Raw genomic sequence first — 22,214 nt, 5'->3', positions numbered from 1 at the left:
TTTTTTTATTATCAAATATTTTCGTTTTCTTAATTATTAGAAACAAAATAAAAAAATCCATAATATTCAACTAAAACAACATTAAATCCACAATTGATACATTGATCAAAGAATTCACATTTCTTTATGATGGACCAACGATTTTCTTATTTTTAATACAAAACAAAAGATGGAATTATACACAAGGAGGCAAAGAAGACGAAATTATATTAAACTATTCTAATTAGGGATGACAATTCATACTCTACCTGTGTATATTCAATTTGGTCTAATCCGTTCGAATAGGGTAGGCTATCTGATCTGTTACGGATATGGTAGGATATAGTCCGGATATGCCTGCGGATAGAGTAGAGTACGGGTTTAGGGTGTACCTTATCCTACCTTATCCGCACTTCATATATAACACATATTTTATAAAAATTAGGTATACAGTGAAAAAAGTGAAAGTTAAACCCACAATCTCTCTTATATAATGACTTACAATAAGTGAACAATCACTAAAACTAGTTAGTTAATTTAGTAATTTAAAGCATTAATTTTTTATTTTTTATGTTATTAATATGTATAAAATTCGAGATGATTGAATTTTATATTTACTTTGAACAAATTTGATATTTCTGCAGATAGAGTAGAATAGGATAGCGTTTAGAATTTTAGGGTGTGGGTAGGATTAGGGTTAAGAGATTCTGAACCCGCAGATAAAGTAGAGTAGAATTTTAATAAAATTTTCAACTCACAGATAGAATTAGGATAGAGTCTAAACCCTACCCTACCCTACCCATTGCCAGCTAATTCTAATTCTAATATCTTTGTTATTAGTTATAACCGTGACACCTTGCTCCAAAGTCAAGCTTTAATTAACAAACTACAAACAACAAGCTTGAACTCCATGCATTAAAAAGTTAAGATTTCAATCATAATTAACAGTTTCACCCGTTTTCTTCTATTTATCTATCTGTCTGTCTATTTTTGTATTCTTTCATGCTATCCTAACGAACGATTATATAAATAGAATATTTTGTTACTCTGCCTCCCCCTCTGTTTCTTCCTTGCAACGCAACAACAATGGTGCCATCATCAATTTCCCTCCTCTTATTGTTCATTCTCATAGCACTCATTGCTAGTACCTCCGCTAACACATGCACCACCCAAACCCTCACCGACGCTAGTAATAACAACAAGGTTTATGCCAATTGCATGGACCTCCCACATCTTAATGCTTTCCTCCATTGGACACACAACACATCCAATTCCTCTGTGTCTGTTGCCTTTGTGGCGACCCCACCTCGTCCAGGAGGTTGGGTTTCCTGGGCAGTTAACCCAACTGGCACGGGCATGGTGGGGGCCCAATCCTTTGTGGCCTACAAGGGTGACAACGGTGTCGTAACCGTCTTTCCCCTCAACATACAATCATATAGTAAGATGTCTCAGAACCTCACGATTGACACGTGGAATTTGAGGGGAGAAGAGGATGAAGGAATAATCAAGATCTTTGTGAATATAAAGGTGGTTGAGAATGCAGTGAGCTTGAACCAAGTGTGGCAAGTGGGGCCCTCAGTGACAGCAGGAAGGATCGACCCGCATGCCTTTGCTCCTGAGAATTTGAATTCCAAGGGACCACTTAGCTTGGTTGGAACACAAAGTATTTCTCATGGCGTGGATTCAAGGACCAAGAGAAAGAATGTAATGTTTTTTTTCTTTTCCAGCTATTTCGTTTAGTGATCTTAATTCTTAAGTGACCAACAATTTCATAACTGACATAAAAAATTTACACAAAACTTAATGACTATCAACATTTATACACAACTGAATAAAAGACAGAAATTAACAAAGTTATTGGAAGATTGATTACTTGTTTAATTATAATCCATGGTTTTTGATTCATGAATGATAGATTCATGGAATACTAAATGCTGTGAGCTGGGGTTTCCTGTTTCCCCTTGGAGTAGCCATAGCAAGGTATTTGAGGATATTCCCATGTGCAGATCCAACTTGGTTCTATCTTCATGTTGGTTGCCAAATGTCTGCTTATGTCATTGGGGTTGTTGGCTGGGTAACTGGTCTTAAGCTCGGAAGTGAATCAGAAGGCATTGTGTACACTGCTCATCGCAATATTGGAATAGCCCTCTTTTGTCTTTGCACTATTCAGGTAAAATGTTGTCCAATTAACAAAATGTTTGTTTGTAGTTAACTATCATTGTGGCAGCTTAACAACTAGCTGACAAGATGTTAAAAATTTCAAAATCTATTTGTGTCTCAAACTTTTAGTGCAATGTTAGCAAGCTATTAGGCTGCCACAATGATAATTAATTGCATATATAATAAGCATTATGTTTTAGAAAGTATAAAAATTTAATTTTTTAATTAATTAATATTAGTCTTTTTTATTTTAGTTTTAAAAATTTTTATTTTCTGGATGGGTTGAGATTTAGAATTTACAATTTAAATTTTAGAACTAAAAATTTATGATTTTAGATTTAAAATTTAAAATAAATTTAAAAAATTAATTAACATTAACTAAATAATTGACTTCCTAACTAGTATTATTCATTCTGGTAACTAAACTATAGATTAAAAAAAATTAACTTAACTTATAGCTATAAATCCTAAAAGATCAAATTGATTATTAGGTGAAAACTTAAAACTAAATTTGAGTCTTATCTTAATTATATATATTTATGGATGGAGAGAGTAATCGAAGAAATCATAAGAGAATAGATTAGCTAATGAAAAGTTCAAAGATAAAAAAGATTTATGAAACTCTTTCCTAATTGTCTATCTTAAAATTTGTAGATGTTCGCATTGCTCGTAAGGCCAAATAAGGATCACAAATATCGTGTCTTCTGGAATATCTATCATCATAGCTTTGGATACACTATAATTTTCCTTGGAATTATCAACGTATTCAAGGGTTTTGACATCTTGAGTACAACGGAGAAATGGAAATCAAGTTATATTGTAGCGATTTCTGCATTGGCTATAACTGCTTTAATCTTGGAGGTGATCACATGGATTGTTGTCTTGAGGAGAAAGTCTAACACTAAATAAGCCCAAGTGATAAAGTTTATTTGCATATAGTGTATTTTCTTTTTCAAAAAAATCACCTTTATAGACACCAAAAAAAAAAGATCACCTTGATCTCATAAAAGAGAAAAAGAGAGAAGAGAAATTATATGGATAAATATATATGTGTAAGTGTTGGAAAACTTTCTTATATGTACACTATTTTATTTAGTTATGTATTAATAGCTATAATGCTTAGTTCCATTATGATCGATTATTATCGATATCTCCTAGCCAAACATGTCCATCTCCATTCTCAGTCGGAAGACATGCTTTTTATTATTTGCCAATCAGTATTCAGTTCAATTCGTACCTAAGCGAAATTTTCTTCCCCCATATTAGTGCTTTTATTAGACCCGTATTTCATTAAAAAATGGTACAGTATTTTGCTTCATCTAATTTTAAATATTTGTTATTATCCAACTGTCTACCGTGACCCATGTTGGTCCTTCTCGTTGTTATTCACTTATACCAATTTATGATAATATCATATACTAGTTTATTTGATAAATCTATCTATTAACAACTATGAGATACTAGAAGTACACTTTGGATAGAATGGCAACTCGCCTAAACTCTTGGAGAACCATAACCTTATCTTCAGCAGGGAGAATTACTCTAACCCAATTAGCTCTAGCTACTATCCTGATGTTTGTGATGCAAACTATGAAATCCCTCTCTTTGTTTGTGATAAAATGGATAGAATTTGTCATAATTTTATTTGAAATGGGGTGGATGATGAGAGAAAAGTCTATCTATTAAGTTATGAGAGGATATATATATATCACCCAAAAAAACAAGGTGGTCTTGGCTTTAAATCAGTGATGAATAATGCAGGGCAGAGCTTACTGCATCTCAAGTAAAGTTTTTTATTTAAGAAAATTCTATAGTGTGGTTTATGGGAGACATCCACACGTGGATACTACGTGTTTGCGTCCGCTGCCCTATGTGTGGAGGGGAACAAATCATGGCTACTGCTCCATTTTCACGAAAAGGCTGACATCTTCTGCTCTTTTTAGTTTTGGTCGGTTTGATGAAATGGTAATACCTTGCTAATTAATATAGCATGCTTAATGAAGAGGTGGGATTTAATTATTTTAAGATGATGGACTAACGGCCCACGACAATTGGTTGTGAATGGGTTAAAAATGTTTAACAAATTTTGTTCAGGAAATGTGGATCGGGTTGCGAAAATGGATCCTTACAATTTTTTTAACAATTAAAGGAATAAAGTGTAATGTCTTATCATTAATTTTATAAGTGAGACTAAAAAAAAATATGAGAGAGAGAGCAATGAAAGATTAGAGATCACAGTTTACTTTTTGATGAGCGGATATTTTATACGTTTTTTGACATCATTTTCATATAGTTTTTAGTGTGTTTTATTTAGTTTTTATTATATTTTTACATATTTTAGTGTTAAATTCACATTTTCGGATTCTACTATGAGTTTTTGTGTTTTTGTACAATTTCAGGTATTTTCTGGCTGAAATTGAGAAGTTGGAGCAGAAGTCTGATTCAGAGATAGAGAAAGCACTGCAGATGCTGTTCAGATCTGACCTCTTTGCACTCAGAAGAGCTTTTCTAGAGCTACAGAAGTCTAAATGAAGCTCTCTCAATGACTATGGAAAGCTGACTTCCAGAGCTTTCCACCAATATATAATAGTTTATACTTTGCTTCGGATTAGAAGGCTCAAAACTGGCGTCCAACGCTAGCTTCCTGCCCCCTTCCTGGTGTCCAGCGCCCAAAAGCAAAGACCAGCGTCCAAACGCCAAATGAGGACCCCTTAGCTGGCGTTCCACACCCAGGAGACCTCATAGCACGTGGATCTCATCAAAGCTTAGCCCAAACACTCACCAAGTAGGCCCAAAAGTGGATTTTAGCACTAAAAAGACTATTTTACCCTTACTAGTCATCTGTTTAGTATTTAAAGTGTATTTTACATAATCAGAAAACAACATGCATATCATTCAGCCCTATTTTCATTTTTATGTTGTATTTTTACATTAGTATGAGTTTCTAAACTCATAGGTTGACGGGAGGAGCCCTGCCGAGTCCTATGAATTAATAAAAGTATTACTGTTTCTTCTTCGATTTGTGTTTGATTTACTTCTAAGATGTATATCCGATCTTCATCGTGATGAATTGGATGATCTGACAAATTAGCTCTGTTCATCACATTAGATGAACGTGCCTAACAAAAATCCGCGTCTACTTGGGTTCGTGTGAATACTTGGCAGGAAAGCACGAGCCAATAGCTATGTTTATACATCTCTCAGACGGTTAATCTATGACTTCGTTGGGGACTTCTCGAGATACCAACTCAACCGGTTAATCCACGACTTCGGATTATGGTCTCGAGACACCAGCTGATCTGGAAGATTTGACCTTTTCTGTGGCGTTTTGAGTAGGATCGCCAAGAGAATGAACTGCTAGAGCTTCACCCTCTGTCAGATTGAATGACCACGGGCAATGGCGTTCATTCTGCAGCAGAGAAGATCAATGACTACGGGCAATGACTTTGATCACATACAGCCTGCCATAGAAGAAGATCATTCACAAGTAAAGAAGACAGTAGTACCAGAGTTACTTCAGAAAGACAAAGCAACTCCAACTCTCAACTCTATCCTTAAAGTATTAGCACCCTATTATAATAATCTCACAAATATTTATCTATCAACCTTCTGATCTGCCTGACTAAGATCTGCAAGATAACCATAGCTTGCTTCAAACCACAATCCTTGTGGGATCAACCCTGACTCGCTCAGGTATTACTTGGACGACCCAGTGCACTTGCTGGTACAACAGTACAAAAGTATGGGGATTCGTGCTACCAAGTTTTTGGTGCCGTTGCCGGGGATTGTCGAGTTTGGACAAACTGACGGATTGTCTTGCTCCCTAGATCAGATAATTTATTTTATTTTATTTTGTTGAGTCTTTTATTTTTATTTTCTTCTTCTCTCTTTTTCAAAAATAATTATAAACCTTTTTCAAAAATATTTTTCCTTTCTTTGTTTGATCTTTGATTTTGTTTGAGTCTTTCCTGTTTTCTGTTTTTCAATTACAAAAATTTTAAAACCCTTTTCAAAAACTTTTTTCAGGCAGTTTATTTTCATGTATCCTTAGCTTTTTGTTTGAGAGTCTTTGATTTTTGTAAGAGTATAACTTTGATTTGCATCTTTTATTTTTATTTTCTTCTTCTTCAAATTTTTGAAAAAATTAAAAGCTTTTCAAAAATAATTTTTATTTTATTTTGTTTAATTTTTTTTCTTAGTTTCAGTCTTTTATTTTTGTTCTTGTTAAAATTTTCGTCCCCTATAAGTTCTTCTTTCAAAAAATTTTCAAAAATAGTTTCTTTGGTTAAATCTTGTATCAAGTCTTTGAGTTTGGTGTTTTCCTGTTATTTTTCATTCAATTTTCGAAAATTTATTTGTGGTTTTCTAAAAATTTTAAGTTTGGTGTTCTTTTTTTTGGTTCTTGTGTTCTTTGAGTATTTAAATTTTGTTCTTTGTGTTCTTGTTAGTCTTCAAGGTGTTCTTGAGTCTTGTATGTGTTTTGATGTTAAAATTTTTAAGTTTGGTGTCCCATTGTGTTTTCCCTCCAAATTTTCGAAAATTGGATACACTAGATCTAAAAATCTTAAGTTTTGTGTCTCTTGTGTGTTTTTCTCTTTCATCATAAAATTTAAAAATAAAAAATATCTTTTCTAACTTAATTTTAACCATAATTTTCGAAAATTAACATAAAAATTCAGATTTCAAATTTCAAAATTTTATCTTATTCATATCTTAGTTGTAAGTTTTCAAAAATCAAATTTTTCAAAAATAAAAATCATATCTTTTTCAAAAAAATCTTATCTTTTTCAAAATCTTATCATATCTTTTTCAAAATTTAAAAATCTTATCTTATCTTTTTCAAATTTCAATCTTTAAAATAAAATCCTTTTCAAAATCAATTTCAAAATCTTATCTTTTTAAAATATTTTTCAAACCTTTTTAATTTCTTATCTTATCTTTTTCTAATTTCAAATTTTAACTTTAAATCTTGTCTTATCTTATCTTCTATCTTATTTTAAAATTCAAATCTTTTTTAATTAATATCTTATCTTCTCTCTCTTCTTTTTCAAAACCTCCTAACTAAATCGTCCCTTCTTGATTTTCGAAAACTATATCTCTTTTTCTCTCCCTTCTTTTTCAAAACCTCCTAACTAACTCTTCTCTTCCTTAGTTTTCGAAAATAATATCTTCTTCTCTCTCTATTCTTTTTCAAAACTACCTAACTAACTCTTTTCTCTCTTACTTTTTGAAAACTTATTCCTCTTCTCTCTCTTCTATTTTCGAAAATTTAACATTTAAATTTTAAATTCTTTTTAAATTAATTAACTTAATTTTTGAAATTAAATAAATAAATAAAATAAAAACAAAAATATTTTAACTCTTATTTACTTTTTCTATTTATACTGCTCTTCTTCTCACATCTATATCATTCGAACTCTACCCCCTCTCTATTCTTCCTTCTCATCTTTCATCCTTTCTTATTTACTTCTATCCCCTATTTTCACAGTATTCTTCTTCTACTTCTTTTATTTCTTTTCTTCTTCTTCTTTCTTCACATCTGACTCTAAGGAGGAGCTTCTTGCCTATTGGTACAGAAAGTTTTCTTCTCTTTCTTTCTTTTCTTTTCTTCTTGTTTATGACCAGGAACAAGGATAAAGAACCCCTCTTGACTCCTGATCCTGAACCTGAGAAGATTCTAAGGAGGCATTTACAACAAGTTAAAGCACAACACTCCGGAAGAGACCTTTCAGAAAGTTTCGAGGACATGGCCGAACCTCAAGAGGAGCCAAGGAAGGTACTTGGTGACTTCACCATGTCTACCTCTGACTTTTATGGCAGAAGCATCTCTGTACCTGCCGTTGGAGCTAACAATTTTGAGCTTAAGCCTCAGTTAGTCTCTCTTTTACAGCAGAACTGCAAGTTTCATGGACATCCAATGAAAGATCCACATCAGTTAGCTGAGTTCTTACAGATCTGTGATACTGTAAAGACTAATGGAGTTAATCCTAAAGTCTACAAGCTGATTATCTTTCCCTTTGCAGTAAGAGACAGAGCTAAGCTATGGTTGGAAGCCCAACCTAGAGAGAGTATTGACTCTTGGAAAAAGCTAGTTAATGCTTTTCTGGCTAAGTTTTTTCCTCCTCAAAGGATGAGCAAGATTAGAGTGGAAGTTCAAACCTTCAGACAAAGAGAAGGTGAATCCCTCTATGAAGCTTGGGAAAGATATAAGCAACTGATCAGGAGATGTCCTCCTGACATGCTCTCAGAGTGGCCCATCATAGGCGTGTTCTATGATGGCTTGTCTGAGATGTCTAAAATTTTATTGGACATCTCTATAGGTGGATCCCTTCACTTGAAGAAAACACCTGCAGAAGCAAGAGAGCTTATTGAGATGGTTGCAAACAACCAATTCATATACACCTCTGAGAGGAACCCTGTAAACCATAGAATCCCTCAGAAGAAAGGAGTTTGTGAAATTGAGACTCTAAATGCCATTCTGGCTCAGAATAAGATCTTGACTCAGCAAGTCAATATGATCTCCCAGCATCTGACTAGAATGCAAACTGTAGCTGGCAGTGCTCAGGAAGCTTCTCCTAAAGAAGTAGCTTATGATCCTGATCAACCCACCATGGAGGAGGTGAATTACATGGGAGAGCCTTATGGAAACACTTATAACCCTTCATAGAGGAATCATCCTAACCTCTCATGGAGGGATCAACAAAAATCTCAGCAAGGTTTCAATAACAACCAAGGTGGAAGGAACTAGAATAGGTTCAATAACAGACCACCATTTCCATGTTCTCAAGGGAACATGGAAACCTCTAAGCAGAGCCTCTCTGACTTAGTTATTTTGGTTTCCAGCCTCACTAAGACCACCCACGGTTTTATTAATGAAACAAGGTCCTCCATTAGAAACTTGGAGGTACAGGTTGGTCAACTAAGCAAGAGGATCCCTAAGACTCCTCTTGACACTCTTCCCAATAATACTGAGGTAAATCCTAGAGAAGAGTGCAAGGCCATAACCATGGAGGTTGAGGCCGAAATTGGAGAGAATGGGGTGGTGTTGAATGCCAGTGAAGGACATATCACTGGGCATTCAACGCCCACAATGGCAGCAAGCCTGGCGTTAAACACTAGTGAAAACTCCCTCACTGGGCGTTTAACACCCATCCTAGCAGAATAGTTGGCGTTGAACGCCAGCCAGGGAGCACTTGCTGGGCGTTCAACGACCAACCATGCAGCCATTCTGGCGTTGAACGACAATGAGGAACCCTTCACTGGGCGTTCAGCATCCATACACCCAGGGAAGCTGGCGTTGAACGCCTACAAGGACATCCCTGCTGGGCGTTCAACGCCCAGAATGCTAGAGGGACTGGCGTTTAACGCCAGTCAAGGTAGAAAGTAAGGGCGTTTAACATGCAATAAGCTGACAAAGCTGGCATTGAACGCCAGCCAAAGCACACCACCCTTTGAGTGCTTAAAGCCCACTCAAGAACCCTCTATCCCAGAACCAAAGGAAATCATAAAAACAATTGAGGTTCCTTTGAATGCACTCCTGCAGTGCATGAGTTCTGATGACTACTCATCCTCAGATAAGGATGAAGACACTAGGGAAGAGCAAGTTGCTCGGTACCTAGGAGCTCTAATGAAGCTGAATGCCAAGTTATTTGGTACAAAGCCTTTGGAGGAAGAACCTCTATTGCTTTCCTAAAAACTCCATGCTTTGGTTCAACAAGAGCTACCTCAGAAATTTCCAGATCCTGGATGCTTTCTGATTCCTTGCACCAAAGGCACTATGACCTTTGAGAAGGCTTTGTATGACCTAGGTTCAAGCATCAACCTCATGCCACTCTCTGTAATGGAGAAGCTGGGCATTCTTGAGGTACAAGTTGCACACATCTCCTTAGAGATGGTAGATAAGATAATGAAGAAGCCAAATGGCTTAATAGAAGATGTCTTGGTGAAGGTTGAAAACCACTATATCCCTGCAAACTTTATTGTCTTGGATATAGGAGAGGATGAGGATGAATGTGTCATCCTTAGAAGACCTTTCCTAGCCACAGCTAATGTTATCATTAATGTGGCTAAGGGAGAACTAACCCTAAAGTTAGGGGAGGACCACATCTTATTCAAGATGCCTCATCCCAATTCTCCCTCTAAAAGAGAGATAACTGTGCAACACCTTGTGTGCCAACCCTCTCTTTCTATGCAGAGCTCTGCAAAGCCCCCAGATATCAATTCTAAGTTTGGTGTTGGGATACCATCAACAAGCTCTAAGCACAAGGGTACAAAAAAGAAAGTACTTAAAGGCTGGAGGGACAAGAAAGTTCCTACTGATGGCCTCTCACCTGGCATGAGAGTTGTCTTCACTAAAATGCTAGTCTTACCACATACAGTGAGTCGTGTCCTATCTCTAAAGCATGTAGAGCTCATTCATGAGAGGACGAAAGTTCACTGTAAGGGGAAAAAATATGAGCTCATACTCACCTCCGTAAGGAGCTAAATGTCAAGCTAGTGACGTTAAAAGTGCGCTTGTTGGGAGGCAACCCAACTTTACTCAACTATATTTTTTTTTGTTTTGTTTTGTTTTTTTCAGAGTCATGATCATGTGCTTCAATCAAGAGACAGAATTCACAGCAGCGAAAATAAAACACTAAGAGACAAAATTCACAGCAGTAAAAACAGAACACAATGGAAAGAGTATCAAAGTTGAACGCCAGCCAGGGTAACCCTGCTGGGTGTTCAACGCCCCAAGAGGGGAGCATTGCTGGCGTTGAACGCCAGCCAGGGAGTAGCCCCTAGGCATTCAAACGCCAATACAGAGAAGCAGGGAATCTGAAATTCCCTAGCCTCTCAGGACATGTGGGTCCCACAACATCTTTCACCTACCCCACTGATGCACCACTATTTTGTGGTACATTTTATGCTTAATTGAGTGGATTTTATCTACTATTCTCACACTTATTCATAGATTTCGCATGTTTTATATTTTCCTTCCTAATTTTGTGCTATGATTGAAAACATGCTTCTTTGGCCTTAAATTTACTATGTTTAATCCTCTCTTATTATCATTCGATGCCTTGATATGTGTGTTAAGTGATTTCAGGGTTTATAGGGTAGGAATGGCTTAGAGGATGGAAAGGAAACATGCAAAAGTGGAAGTAATACAAGAAAATGAAGAAATTGCTGAGCTATCAACCCCGACCTCTTCGTACTAAATCGATCATAACTTGAGCTACAAAAGTCCAAATGAGGCAGTTCCAGTTGGGTTGAAAAGCTAACAAGGATATTGAGGTATTCCTCTTGGAAGATGAACCTCTTGGCAAAGAGCAATGAGCTAGTGAAAGTCCAACTTAAGGACATTAAACCAAAGTGCTAGGTGGGAGACACCCCACCATGGTGAGATCTATCCTTTTTACCCTTTTGTATATAGTCCTAAATTCTTCATTATTTTGTGACTACTTAGCTATAATATTGTTTGATTAGATTTGATTGTGAATACCTTAGATAACTTGTTCATGAAGATTTGTATTGATTTTCAATGGATGGATCGATTGTGTGGTAGAAGAACACCCCATCTTTTGTTATTGCATTGAGTTTTGGGTGTTTTTGACCCTTTTGGCTTGTTTGGCCACTAAATTCATGATAATTAGGCATTCTTCATGTTTCTGAAAAAAAGGGGGGGGGTGCGTGCGCGCACTATGCGTGTACGCGCCCATAGGCACTCGCAGCTCCTGGGTCAATTTCCAGAGAGTTGTGCCAATGTTGTGCCAATTCTGAGCCCCAGGCATAACACCACTCTCGCGTGCGTGCACTTGACGTGTACGCGCCCATGGCCCCATTCGCGCAAAGCGCGCGTGCGCGCACTAGCCGCGTCCGCACCGATGTCGCTAAATGCAATCCTGAGCCATTTTCCCGAGAGTTATGCCCAAGTTGGGCCAATATCATGCCAATAGCCTAACTCCACTCACGCGCAAGAGCACCCGGTGCGCACGCACACCTCGGAGAAAATGCACATCGATGCGTAAGCGCACCGTGTGCATCTGCGTCGATCGCGTAAAGTCATTTTCTGGTACTTTTTCCCGAGAGTTGAGCCAGAGTTGTGCCGACATTGTGCGGAGGGCACAACCTAAACGCACGCGTAAGCGCACCTGGCGCTCGCGCGCACACCTGTACATCACCACTTCATGCGTACGCGTACTGTGCGTGTCCACGCCCCTGCTAATTTTTGCCGATGCACGCGCACACGTGCATGGCGCGCGCGTGCCGGTTTCGCAAACCAATTGCATTGCAGTGCGCCCTTTTCTTTCCATCTCTCTTCCCCCTTCTTACCATCACCCTTCCTCTTCACTTCTACTCCCTTCTACCACTTCTACCACCTCTCCTCTGACCACCACCGGCGGCAACCATCACCTCCGGCGGTCCCACACCTCTCTTTCCCCTCTCCTCTCTAATACTCCTCACTTCCTCTTCTCTCACCTATATACCCCATTTCTCTTCTTCTTCTCAAGGTACTTCTCATTTCTTTTCTTGTTTAGCTCTCTCTTTTCCTTCTTCTTTTCATGAGTTACATTCCCTTACTCTTCCTCTTAGTTAGTTTCCTTTCATGTTTTCTTTGTTTGTTAGTTTTTCTTTCCTTTTCATTTTCTTATGGGTATTAAAAGTAGGGATTACTCTTGCATTGATGAGTTGGATTGTCTTAATTGCTTTTCCTTACAATGTGTGGTATGCTATGATGATTGATGATGCTTTATAGGATGTTACATTGTCACCCTTCTCTCATTTTTGTCATAAAAAGGAATGCACACCAAGTGTTTGATGGAAGACCCACATGACTTTTTGGAGTTACATTTGACTTAGCTCTTCTATTTTAGTGTTCTTTCTCATTCACTTGCGTGTTCTTATATGCATTAAGATTAATACTCTTGTTGCTTCATTTCTACATGCTCATCCCTTAACTCTTGTCTCTTGTTATTGATGTTAAGAGTGTATGCTTCTCATGCTTATTGTTTGCTTGCTTATACCACTCATACATCCCATGCTAGTGATTAGCCATGATTTTCATTGTTGCCTTAGTTACATGTTGCAGCTGTCATGTATCTAAGCCACTTATTCTCTTATGCTTTATCACTTGCATGATTATTATTTCTTGGTGCTTCTTTAAGTTTAATTTTGCCACATTTCCTTCCTTTCTAGGATGGTTATCAAGAAAGACAACGAAAAGGCGTCCAAGAAGGCACCCCCACGGTCCACTAGCAAAGCACAACAAGCGCCTAGAGCCAAGCCCCTCCTCAATAAGACAATGAGCGTTGCCAACATTGATGTTTTGGAAAAGGACAACCCGGCAAGGGACCCGAACAAGTTCCCCAACCGCTATTGCGAACTTGTCTACCCCTTGATCAAAGGAAGGAACTATCATGCGGAGCCTCTTCTAGCCCCTCCGGCTCATGTCATTCTGCTTATCATGCCCCGCATCGAGCGGCGGCAACGGGAGTTCCTATTGAGAAAGCCACGTGAAGCAAACTTGTCCTGGGTGGTAGAATTTTACACCAATTACCACTCCTCATCCCTTGTATCGGTATTTGTGCACCGAAGACAAGTTTCCGTCACAGAGGAGGCCATTCAAAGTGTGCTTAAGACCGGATCGTTAGCGGAAGGGATTGATGCATATCAAGAGATTTTGTCGGCACGATGCGAATATGAGTTTGATTGGGATGCCATCCTCAAGGTCATTGCTATACCCGAATCATTCTGGATTCGAGGGAGGATGAGACCCCGGCCCAAGGGTATCACTGCATATTTTCTCACTAGAGAGGCTCAGACATGTGCCCAAATTTTAGCCCATTATATGCTCCCAAGCACCCATGGCTCATCTATCACTGCCGAGTTAGCCTTGTTGCTTGGTGTGTCCTCACAGAGAGACCGATTCATATTCCCCGTCTCATTCACCAAGCTATGGGCCGCATCCACGCTAAGGGGAACTTACCCTTTCACACTCTAGTGACCGACTTAGTTGCCGCAGCCGGTGTTCCCCATGAGACCAAGGATCGGAGGGCCATGATCCCGATAGACGGCAATTTTGTTCCAAACGGGAGATATCTCTACCTTCTGGCGGACACTGAGGATCCGAACTTGGCCATCCCTATGAGTATTCCCACCACCTCAACCGCACCACCAAAATCATCCATGCAACGCATAGAGGACCTCTATAAGAAGCTTGATCGCTATGAGCAGCGCAACCAATGCCGATACACTTTTGTCAAGAAGCTTCTAAGTTGCCTAGCACCACCGATAATGAAGATAGCGATAATGGAGAAGATGATGGACACTCGGAAGCCGATCAACCACTGCGTCTCACTCACGGCACGGAGGACCGTGCCAACTTCTAAGTGTAGGGAGGTCAGTCGGTTGACCGGTCTTCATAAGTAACACCCGAATAAATTTTGAATCTCTTTTGTTAATTAGGATAGATTGCATGATTTGGTTTTTCACTTTTTGACATCCTTTGCATGTTAGTTATCTTTTAATAAGTCCACTTAGTTAGAGTAATGACTTCTTTCTTAGGAAGCTAAGAATTTTGGGGCAACCCTACCAATTTTGAAAATTTTGAAAACTTTTGATGCTAAGCTTGTTTGAAAAATGTAATTTGGAACATGGATTTTGAGCCAAGAACACAAGCGAGTTTTGAGCCTAATTGCGTGGCTACATCTTCTAGCCACTTACTTTCCTTCTTGTATGCATTGTTCTCTCTCTACGATTGTGATCTTTAACTTGTTTAACTCTATATGTCCATTGTTATATGTATGAATGCATGTACATGATTGATGCCATCTTCTCACTTAACTACATACCCAAATTGCCTTACCTTATAACAACCTTTGCAACCAATTTTGAGCCTACGCTTAACCCACTTATTCTTAATTTTAGCACATCACAAGCCAAAAGCGAAAAACCATGAATGTCCCTATTTGAATCCTTAAATAGCTTAGGCTAGTGCGTGTGTGCCATTCAAGTGTGGGAAAACCGGGTTTTGTTAAAAATATTGGGAAGTGGATACATACTCATGTGTTGATTGAATGAATAGACCTTATGCATTGATGTTCTTTTATATAGTTAAAAAAAATAGAGAAAAGAAAAAAATATATAGAAAAAGAAAGAAAAAAAGAGAAGCAATAAAAGGGGACAAAATGCCCCAAAGTATGACCTAAAGACAAATCAATGCATATGTATAATGATCAAAAGTAAATGCATGAGTATGTGAAAGAGTGAGGAATGGGTAGTTAGGTTAGTACATAATTGTATAGGATGTTACATAGGTTAGGAGGGGAGTTTAAGTTAATCAAAGGATTCAATCTTTAACTCACTTAGCCAAATATATAACCCTACCTTAACCCTAACCCCATTATAACCTAAGAAAAGACCCCATGATATATGTATGCATGCATAGAACAATTGTTGATTGTTAGAGGAAGAACAAATTTTGGAAGAGCATGAAGAAGGGGAAGATTGAGTGATCAACCCTATACACCGAGCGAATAGAGTACAAATACTTCCGATGAGGGGTTCGAAGCTCAATTCCTTGTTCCTGGCTCTCACGAGCGTTCTTCATGCAAGATATGCATATTCCACCTTGGTGACCAAAAATTGGTAGAGTTCATACATTGCCCATCATCTTGTCCTATGTGCATATATATATATGTGTGTGTGTGTGTGTGTGTGTGTGTGTGTGTGTGTGTGTGTTCTAGGAAGATTGAATTGCTCTTGACCAAGTATATAGTAGCATACACCCTAGTTGCATTCATGTAGGTAGATTACATCCCATGAGTCTCACTCTCTTGTGATCCTTTGGTCTTTTGCTTTCCTTTAGCATGAGGACATGCTATACTTTAAGTGTGGGGAGGTTGATAAACCCCATTTTTAGGGTTTATCATGTATAGATTTTAAGGGTTTTATCAATGATCTTCCATACTATTTCATATAAAACTGCATGATTTTGTGTTCCTTTCCCAACTTTGCTTCGTAGATGAAAACGTGCTTCTTTTGCATCAAAATTGATATATTGTAATCCTCCTCTATTACCATTTGATGCCGTGATCCGTTTGTTAAGTGGTTTCAGAAGTTATAGGGCAAAAATGGCTAAAAGGAGTGAAGGAGGCATGCATGAATGGAAGGAGCATGGAATAAAGTAGAAATTTGGAATTTGGGCATTTGCGCGCACGTGCACCATACGCGTACGCGCAGATGTGCACCCCCAGAGCAGCTAGATGGAGCCAAAGCAAGAAGCCGGCGCGCTTATACGGCTGGGCCATAAAACCTTGGTCGCGCGCGCGCATTGTACGCTTGCTCGTGAATCGCGAAAAATCCCTGGGGCGCGTATGCGTACTGTGCGCGTATGCGCCGTTGTGCGCATGTGATTTTTTAAAGGGAAAACATGACCAGCGATTTCAGGCAGCCCTAGGCCCTGATTTGGGGTAGAATTTTGGAGGGAAAAGCATAAGAAGACTAAGGATAAAGGGGGTTGGGGCAATGAGTCATAATTCGAGATATTTTGGGTAGTTAGTTACATTTTGCTTTTAGAGAGAGAAACTCCAACTTCTCTCTAGGATTTCACTTTCTCCATTGCAATTCTCCTTTGATTTCTTGGTGAGATCCATTGCTAATTCACTTTTACTTTGATACAAGTTGTAGATCTACTCTTCTTCTACTCTCAATTAGTGTTCTTTTGATTCTATCTCTTGGATCTAGATTTGAGACTTTGTTACTTTAAATTTTGATTAATGAATTGAGGAGTTTCATTCAATTGCTTGATTGTTGATGATCGTTTGGATTAGATAGCTTTAATTCAATTCGTTTCTCTCAATTACATCATGTCTTCTATGATTTCCTACTCATTATTTGTGATAATGACAACCCTAGCTATGGAGTAGATTTCTCTCACTTGGCTTAGGGGTTGAGTTATTGGAGACACATAAGTAGTGGATATCAATTGTTGATTAGGAATTGAGAATTACTAATTGACTTGGAGTGCACTAAAGCTAGACTTCCCTAGGGTGAGACTAGGACTTGTGACTCAAGTTAGTTATTTTCACTTGACTTTCCTCCATTATTAGGGGGTTAACTAAGTGAAGCAACAATCAATTCTTATCTTAATTGAAGGAAACTATAATGATGGAACTTCCAATGCTTACCCCTAGCCAAGGCCTTTATTTCAATTAATTGCTTGTCTATTTTTGTTAGCTTGAATTCTTGCACCAACTCTCAAAACCACAAAAGACTTCCTAATCAATGATGCGCATTCCAAGGCAAATCCTAGGGAGAACGACCCGGGATCAATACTCTCGGTCATAGATTTTAGAATTGTTTGATGCGATATTTACGTGTTGGTTAGACTATACTCACGATTGGATTCATTGCTAATTTCTAACCGGCATAAGAATATTACGTCCATCAAAATGGCGCCGTTGCTGGGGATTTGCTTATGTGTGCCATTCTATTGGTTAGTGTAAATATGTTAATACATGGATACTTGCATTTCTCTCTTGATTGTTTGATTGTTTGATTGTAGTTAGAATTAGTCTTTGCTTAAATATCACTTGATGTCATGAGCTTCTTATCTCCTTCATTGTATGACGCGTTCACTACCAAATCCGAGTTTAGCACCATTTGATTCGGAAATTGAAAGAACTTTGCTTCATATTTGGCAAGCTCGGAGGCAGTTAGACTTTGAGGAAGGTGAAAAGGTTTTTACCAATTCACCAACCATATCACTGTCATCCAACGAAGGCGCTAATTACTCTTCCGTTGATACTACTAATAGTTCTTTTTTTGATTTAAGTGTTGACGAAATGGCCGCTCCAAGGAGAGTTACTCTCAAGAAAGCGGGTGCACCGGACTTTGTTCTCCAACCTTTCCTTGTACTTCATTCCAACTTGAATGCAAACTTTGAACTCAAGACCGCTCTCATCAATCTTCTACCAAAGTTCCATGAACTTCCCGCACAAGATCCAATTAGACACCTCAAGGACTTTCATGGTGTATGCTCAACCACTAGGCGGGAAGGATCCGATGAAGTGGCCATATGGTTGTTTGCCTTCCCTTTCTCTCTTGAGGGAAGAGCCAAGGAGTGGTTTTATACCTTACCTAGTGATGTTGTCTCCGATTGGGACTTGCTTAGAAGAAAATTCCTTGATAAATTCATGCCTGTAGAAATGACGGACAAGCTAAGGAAGGAGATCTCTTATATTGTACAAGGCGAGATGGAGACCCTATATGAATATTGGAAACGGTTTCGCAAACTTCTTGACTCATGCCCCAACCACATGATTGACACTCAAGTATTGCTTAGCTATGTGTGCCAAGGCATGAAGGAGCAAGATAAGAATCTATTGGATGCCTCAAGCAACGGTTCTTTGTCAAAGTATAGGATGGCGGAGGAAGCATGGCAACTCATTACCGACTTGGCCAAATCCACTCAACATGCTAGGCGGAGAGTCAACCGCCCAAGGGCCGTGAATGAAGTCTCTTCTAGTGGTGAGACCGCCACCCTTACCAAGACCTTGTGTGAGATGACAAGCCTTCTAAAGTAACTCCAAGTGAATCAACCACAACCTCCACCCCCTCCTCAATACCAACAAAGCCAACAATTGGTTCCGTAAAAAGTATGCAGTATTTACTCATGCTACTCCCACTACACGGATGAATGTCCAAGTCTCCAAGAAGATAATACTCTAGCGGCTACCCACAACTTCTATGATCACTCCTACTATGAATGCGCTAATCAAGGATACCATTCACAAGGGAGCAATTACAACCAAGGGTACCCCCAATAAGGAGGCAACTATAACCAATGGAGTAACAACTCTAATCAAGGTTGGAGGGATAGCTCCAACCAAGGTTGGTGGGACAATTATCAACAAGGAGGAAGGGACAATGGAGGCAACCAAAGATGGAACACTAACAATCCTTAAAATCGCTACTCACAAAACCCTCCAAATCAACAACCAAACCAAGGAAGAAACTACCAAACCTATATACCACCTCATAGACAACCACTTCTACCCAACCAATCACAAGCACCACAAATCACCTATCGTTCCACTTCCTTAAATCAAGATGAGACACTCCGGTCCATATTCCAAGGGCAAAAAGAACTCCAAAATACACTCAACTCAAGTCTCAATGGTCTTACTTCCACCATCCAAGCTCTCATTGCTCGCATGGAGCCACCTTCTACCTCCAATCCTCAAGCTCTAACCTTTAGTGCTATACCTTCTCAACCTCTACCCAACCCCAAGGGTGGCATCAACGCCATAACCTTGAGGTCCGGAACTCAATTAAAAGAGAAGGGCTCAAAGGCACCTAGCCCAATGATAGTTACTCAAGAGGAGGATGGAGTTGAGATAGAAGAAATTGAAGAGGAGGAGGAAACACATGTGATAGTTGAAGATGAAGACCCTCAACCAAGGAGTGAAGTCCTTAGAAAGGAGCAAGTCTTAGAGGAAGTGGCCCAACCAATCCCATTCCCTACATTGGCAAGAAAGGCTAAGAAGCGTATAGAACTTGACCCAAAAATGGTGGAAATGTTCAAGAAAGTGGAAGTAACTATCCCTCTCTTTGATGCTATACATCAAGTTCCTAAATATGCAAAATTTTTTGAGGACTTGTGTATGAACAAAGATAGAATTCATGAGTTAGAAACCATTCCGTTGGGGAGTTCTATTTCGGCTTTGATGGGAGCCATTCCAGAAAAGTTGTTGATCCGGGCCCTTGTTTAGTCTCTTGTGTCATTGATAGAGTCCAAATCATTGATTGTATGTGTGACCTCGGTGCATGCGTTAGCATTATGCCTCTTTCCATTTATCATATATTGAAGCTCCCACCGTTGAAGCGGTCGGCGGCTAGGTTTGTCTTGGCAGACAATAGCATAATAACCATAACGGGTATTGTGGAAGCTGTGTTGGTCAACATAAAGGGTTTGATATTTTCAATTGATTTCCATATCATTGAAATGCCACCAAGTGAATCCAAAAGGATATCATCAATCCTACTTGGGAGGCCGTTTTTGAGGACCTCTAGATTCAAGTTGGATGCCCATTCGGGAACCTACTCATTTGAGATAGATGGGAGAGTCGTAAGTTTTAGCCTAGAAGAAGCAATGAGGCACCCACTGGAGAACCATTCCATATTCTGGTGTGACTTAATTGACAACACTATGGCCGAAGTGCATTACGCAAAGCTAGATGAGAAACATATGGTTGAAGAAAATAGTGACGACCCAAGCAAAGAAGTTCAAGTGATAAGCCAAGAGCAAAAGCTAGAATTGAAGCCACTACCGCCCCACCTAAAGTACTCATACCTTGATGAAGCCCACAAGTTCCCGGTAATTGTAGCAAGGGAACTAAATCCTCAACAAGAAGAGAAGTTGCTATGTGTTTTGAGAAAGAATAAAAGGGCAATAGGGTGGAGCTTGGCGGATCTAGCGGGGATAAGTCCCCAAGTGTGCGAGCACCGGATCTTTTTAGAAGAAGAAGCTAGACCCGTAAGACAACCTCAGAGATGATTGAATCCTACCATTTCAGAGGTTGTCAAGAAGGAGGTAACCCGGTTACTCGAGGCAGACATCATCTACCCCATTTCGGATAGTGAATGGGTGAGTCCTGTTCAAGTTGTGCCAAAGAAGTCCGGGGTAACCACAATCAAGAATGAAAGCGGGGAGCTCATAGCAACACGGGTGCAAAACTCTTGGCGAGTGTGCATAGACTACCGAAGGTTGAACTCGGCCACTAGAAAATGTCATTTTCCACTTCCGTTTATCGATCAAATGCTCGATCGATTATCCGGTAAACCTTATTATTGCTTTCTAGATGGCTATTCGGGGTACTTCTAAATACACATTACTCTAGAGGACCAAGAAGAAACAACATTTACTTGCCCTTTTGGAACTTATTCCTATAAGCGTATGCCATTCGGCTTATGCAATGCACCGGCAACTTTCCAAAGGTGCATGATGAGCATATTTGTGGATTTTCTAGAGCAATGCATGGAGGTATTCATGGATGACTTCACGGTATATGGTGATTCTTTTTATCATTACTTGGATAACCTTGAAAAAGTTTTGGAAAGATGTACTAAAACTAACCTTGTCTTGAATTTTGAGAAGTGCCATTTCATGGTTAGGCAAGACATTGTTTTAGGACATATTGTTTCCAAAGATGGAATTTTCGTGGATCCAGCAAAGATCAATGTCATATCTAGCTTGCCTTACCCCTCTTCCGAGAGGGAAGTCCGTTCTTTCCTTGGACATGCAGGATTTTATCGAAGGTTCAAAAAGGACTTTAGTAAGGTAGCGTTGCCTCTATCAAGGTTGTTGCAAAAGGACATTGAGTTTGATTTAAGCAAGGAATGCATGGAGGCTTTTGACAAGCTCAAGGTAGCATTGACCCAAGCTCCTATCGTGCGAGGGCCGGATTGGAGTCGGCCATTCGAAATAATGTGTGATGCTTCAAATTTTTCCGTGAGAGCCGCGTTAGCACAACGCGAGGGTAAGAGTCCATATTTCATAGCCTATGCATCAAAAATACTAGATGGAGCCCAATCCAACTACACTACCACTGAAAAAGAACTATTGGCCATAGTTTTCGCTTTGGACAAGTTCTGAGCATATCTACTTGGTTCAAAGGTGGTAGTGTACTCAGATCATGCGATTTTAAAGTATTTATTGGCTAAGAAGGAATCCAAACCGAGATTGATTAGATGGTTTTATTGTTGCAAGAATTTGACTTGGAAATTAAGGATAGAAGTGGTACGCAAAACCTAGTGGCGGATCACCTAAGCCGCCTTGAACACACCAAAGGCGATACCACTCCTATTAATGATTCTTTTCCCTTTGAGGGCTTGCATGCAATCTCAGAAACCATTACTTGGTATTCATCAATTGCCAATTACTTAGTATCTCACTCCTTCCCTCCTAATCTCTCCAAACATCAAAGGGATAAGCTAAAAAGTGAATCCAAGTACTATGTGTGGGATGGCCCACACCTTTGGAGATGTAGGGCGGATCAAGTAATTCGGAGGTGCATTCCACAAACCGAATT

General features: G+C 39.1%; 1 protein-coding gene across 1 annotated transcript; it reads left to right on the top strand.

Annotated features, from left to right (window-relative positions):
• Positions 1,066-3,048, top strand: LOC107640771 (cytochrome b561 and DOMON domain-containing protein At3g25290-like). The gene is made up of 3 exons (XM_016344270.1): positions 1,066-1,683; positions 1,895-2,149; positions 2,794-3,048. The coding sequence occupies exons 1-3, from the start codon at positions 1,066-1,068 to the stop codon at positions 3,046-3,048; spliced, it is 1,128 nt and encodes a 375-aa protein (XP_016199756.1).

The sequence above is a fragment of the Arachis ipaensis genome, chromosome B05 (assembly GCF_000816755.2).
Source record: "Arachis ipaensis cultivar K30076 chromosome B05, Araip1.1, whole genome shotgun sequence".
NCBI classification, from domain to species: domain Eukaryota; kingdom Viridiplantae; phylum Streptophyta; class Magnoliopsida; order Fabales; family Fabaceae; genus Arachis; species Arachis ipaensis.
The sequence above is the reverse complement of the archived record's forward strand: the minus strand, read 5'-3'. Positions and strand labels throughout refer to the sequence as shown.

Bases quoted from the DNA above. Each gene is read 5' to 3' on its own strand.
- LOC107640771 (XM_016344270.1), top strand. From the start codon at position 1,066: ATGGTGCCATCATCAATTTCCCTCCTCTTATTGTTCATTCTCATAGCA. The intron at 1,684-1,894 runs GTAATGTTTTTT...CATGAATGATAG, and splicing joins CAAGGACCAAGAGAAAGAAT to ATTCATGGAATACTAAATGC. The intron at 2,150-2,793 runs GTAAAATGTTGT...TAAAATTTGTAG, and splicing joins TTTGTCTTTGCACTATTCAG to ATGTTCGCATTGCTCGTAAG.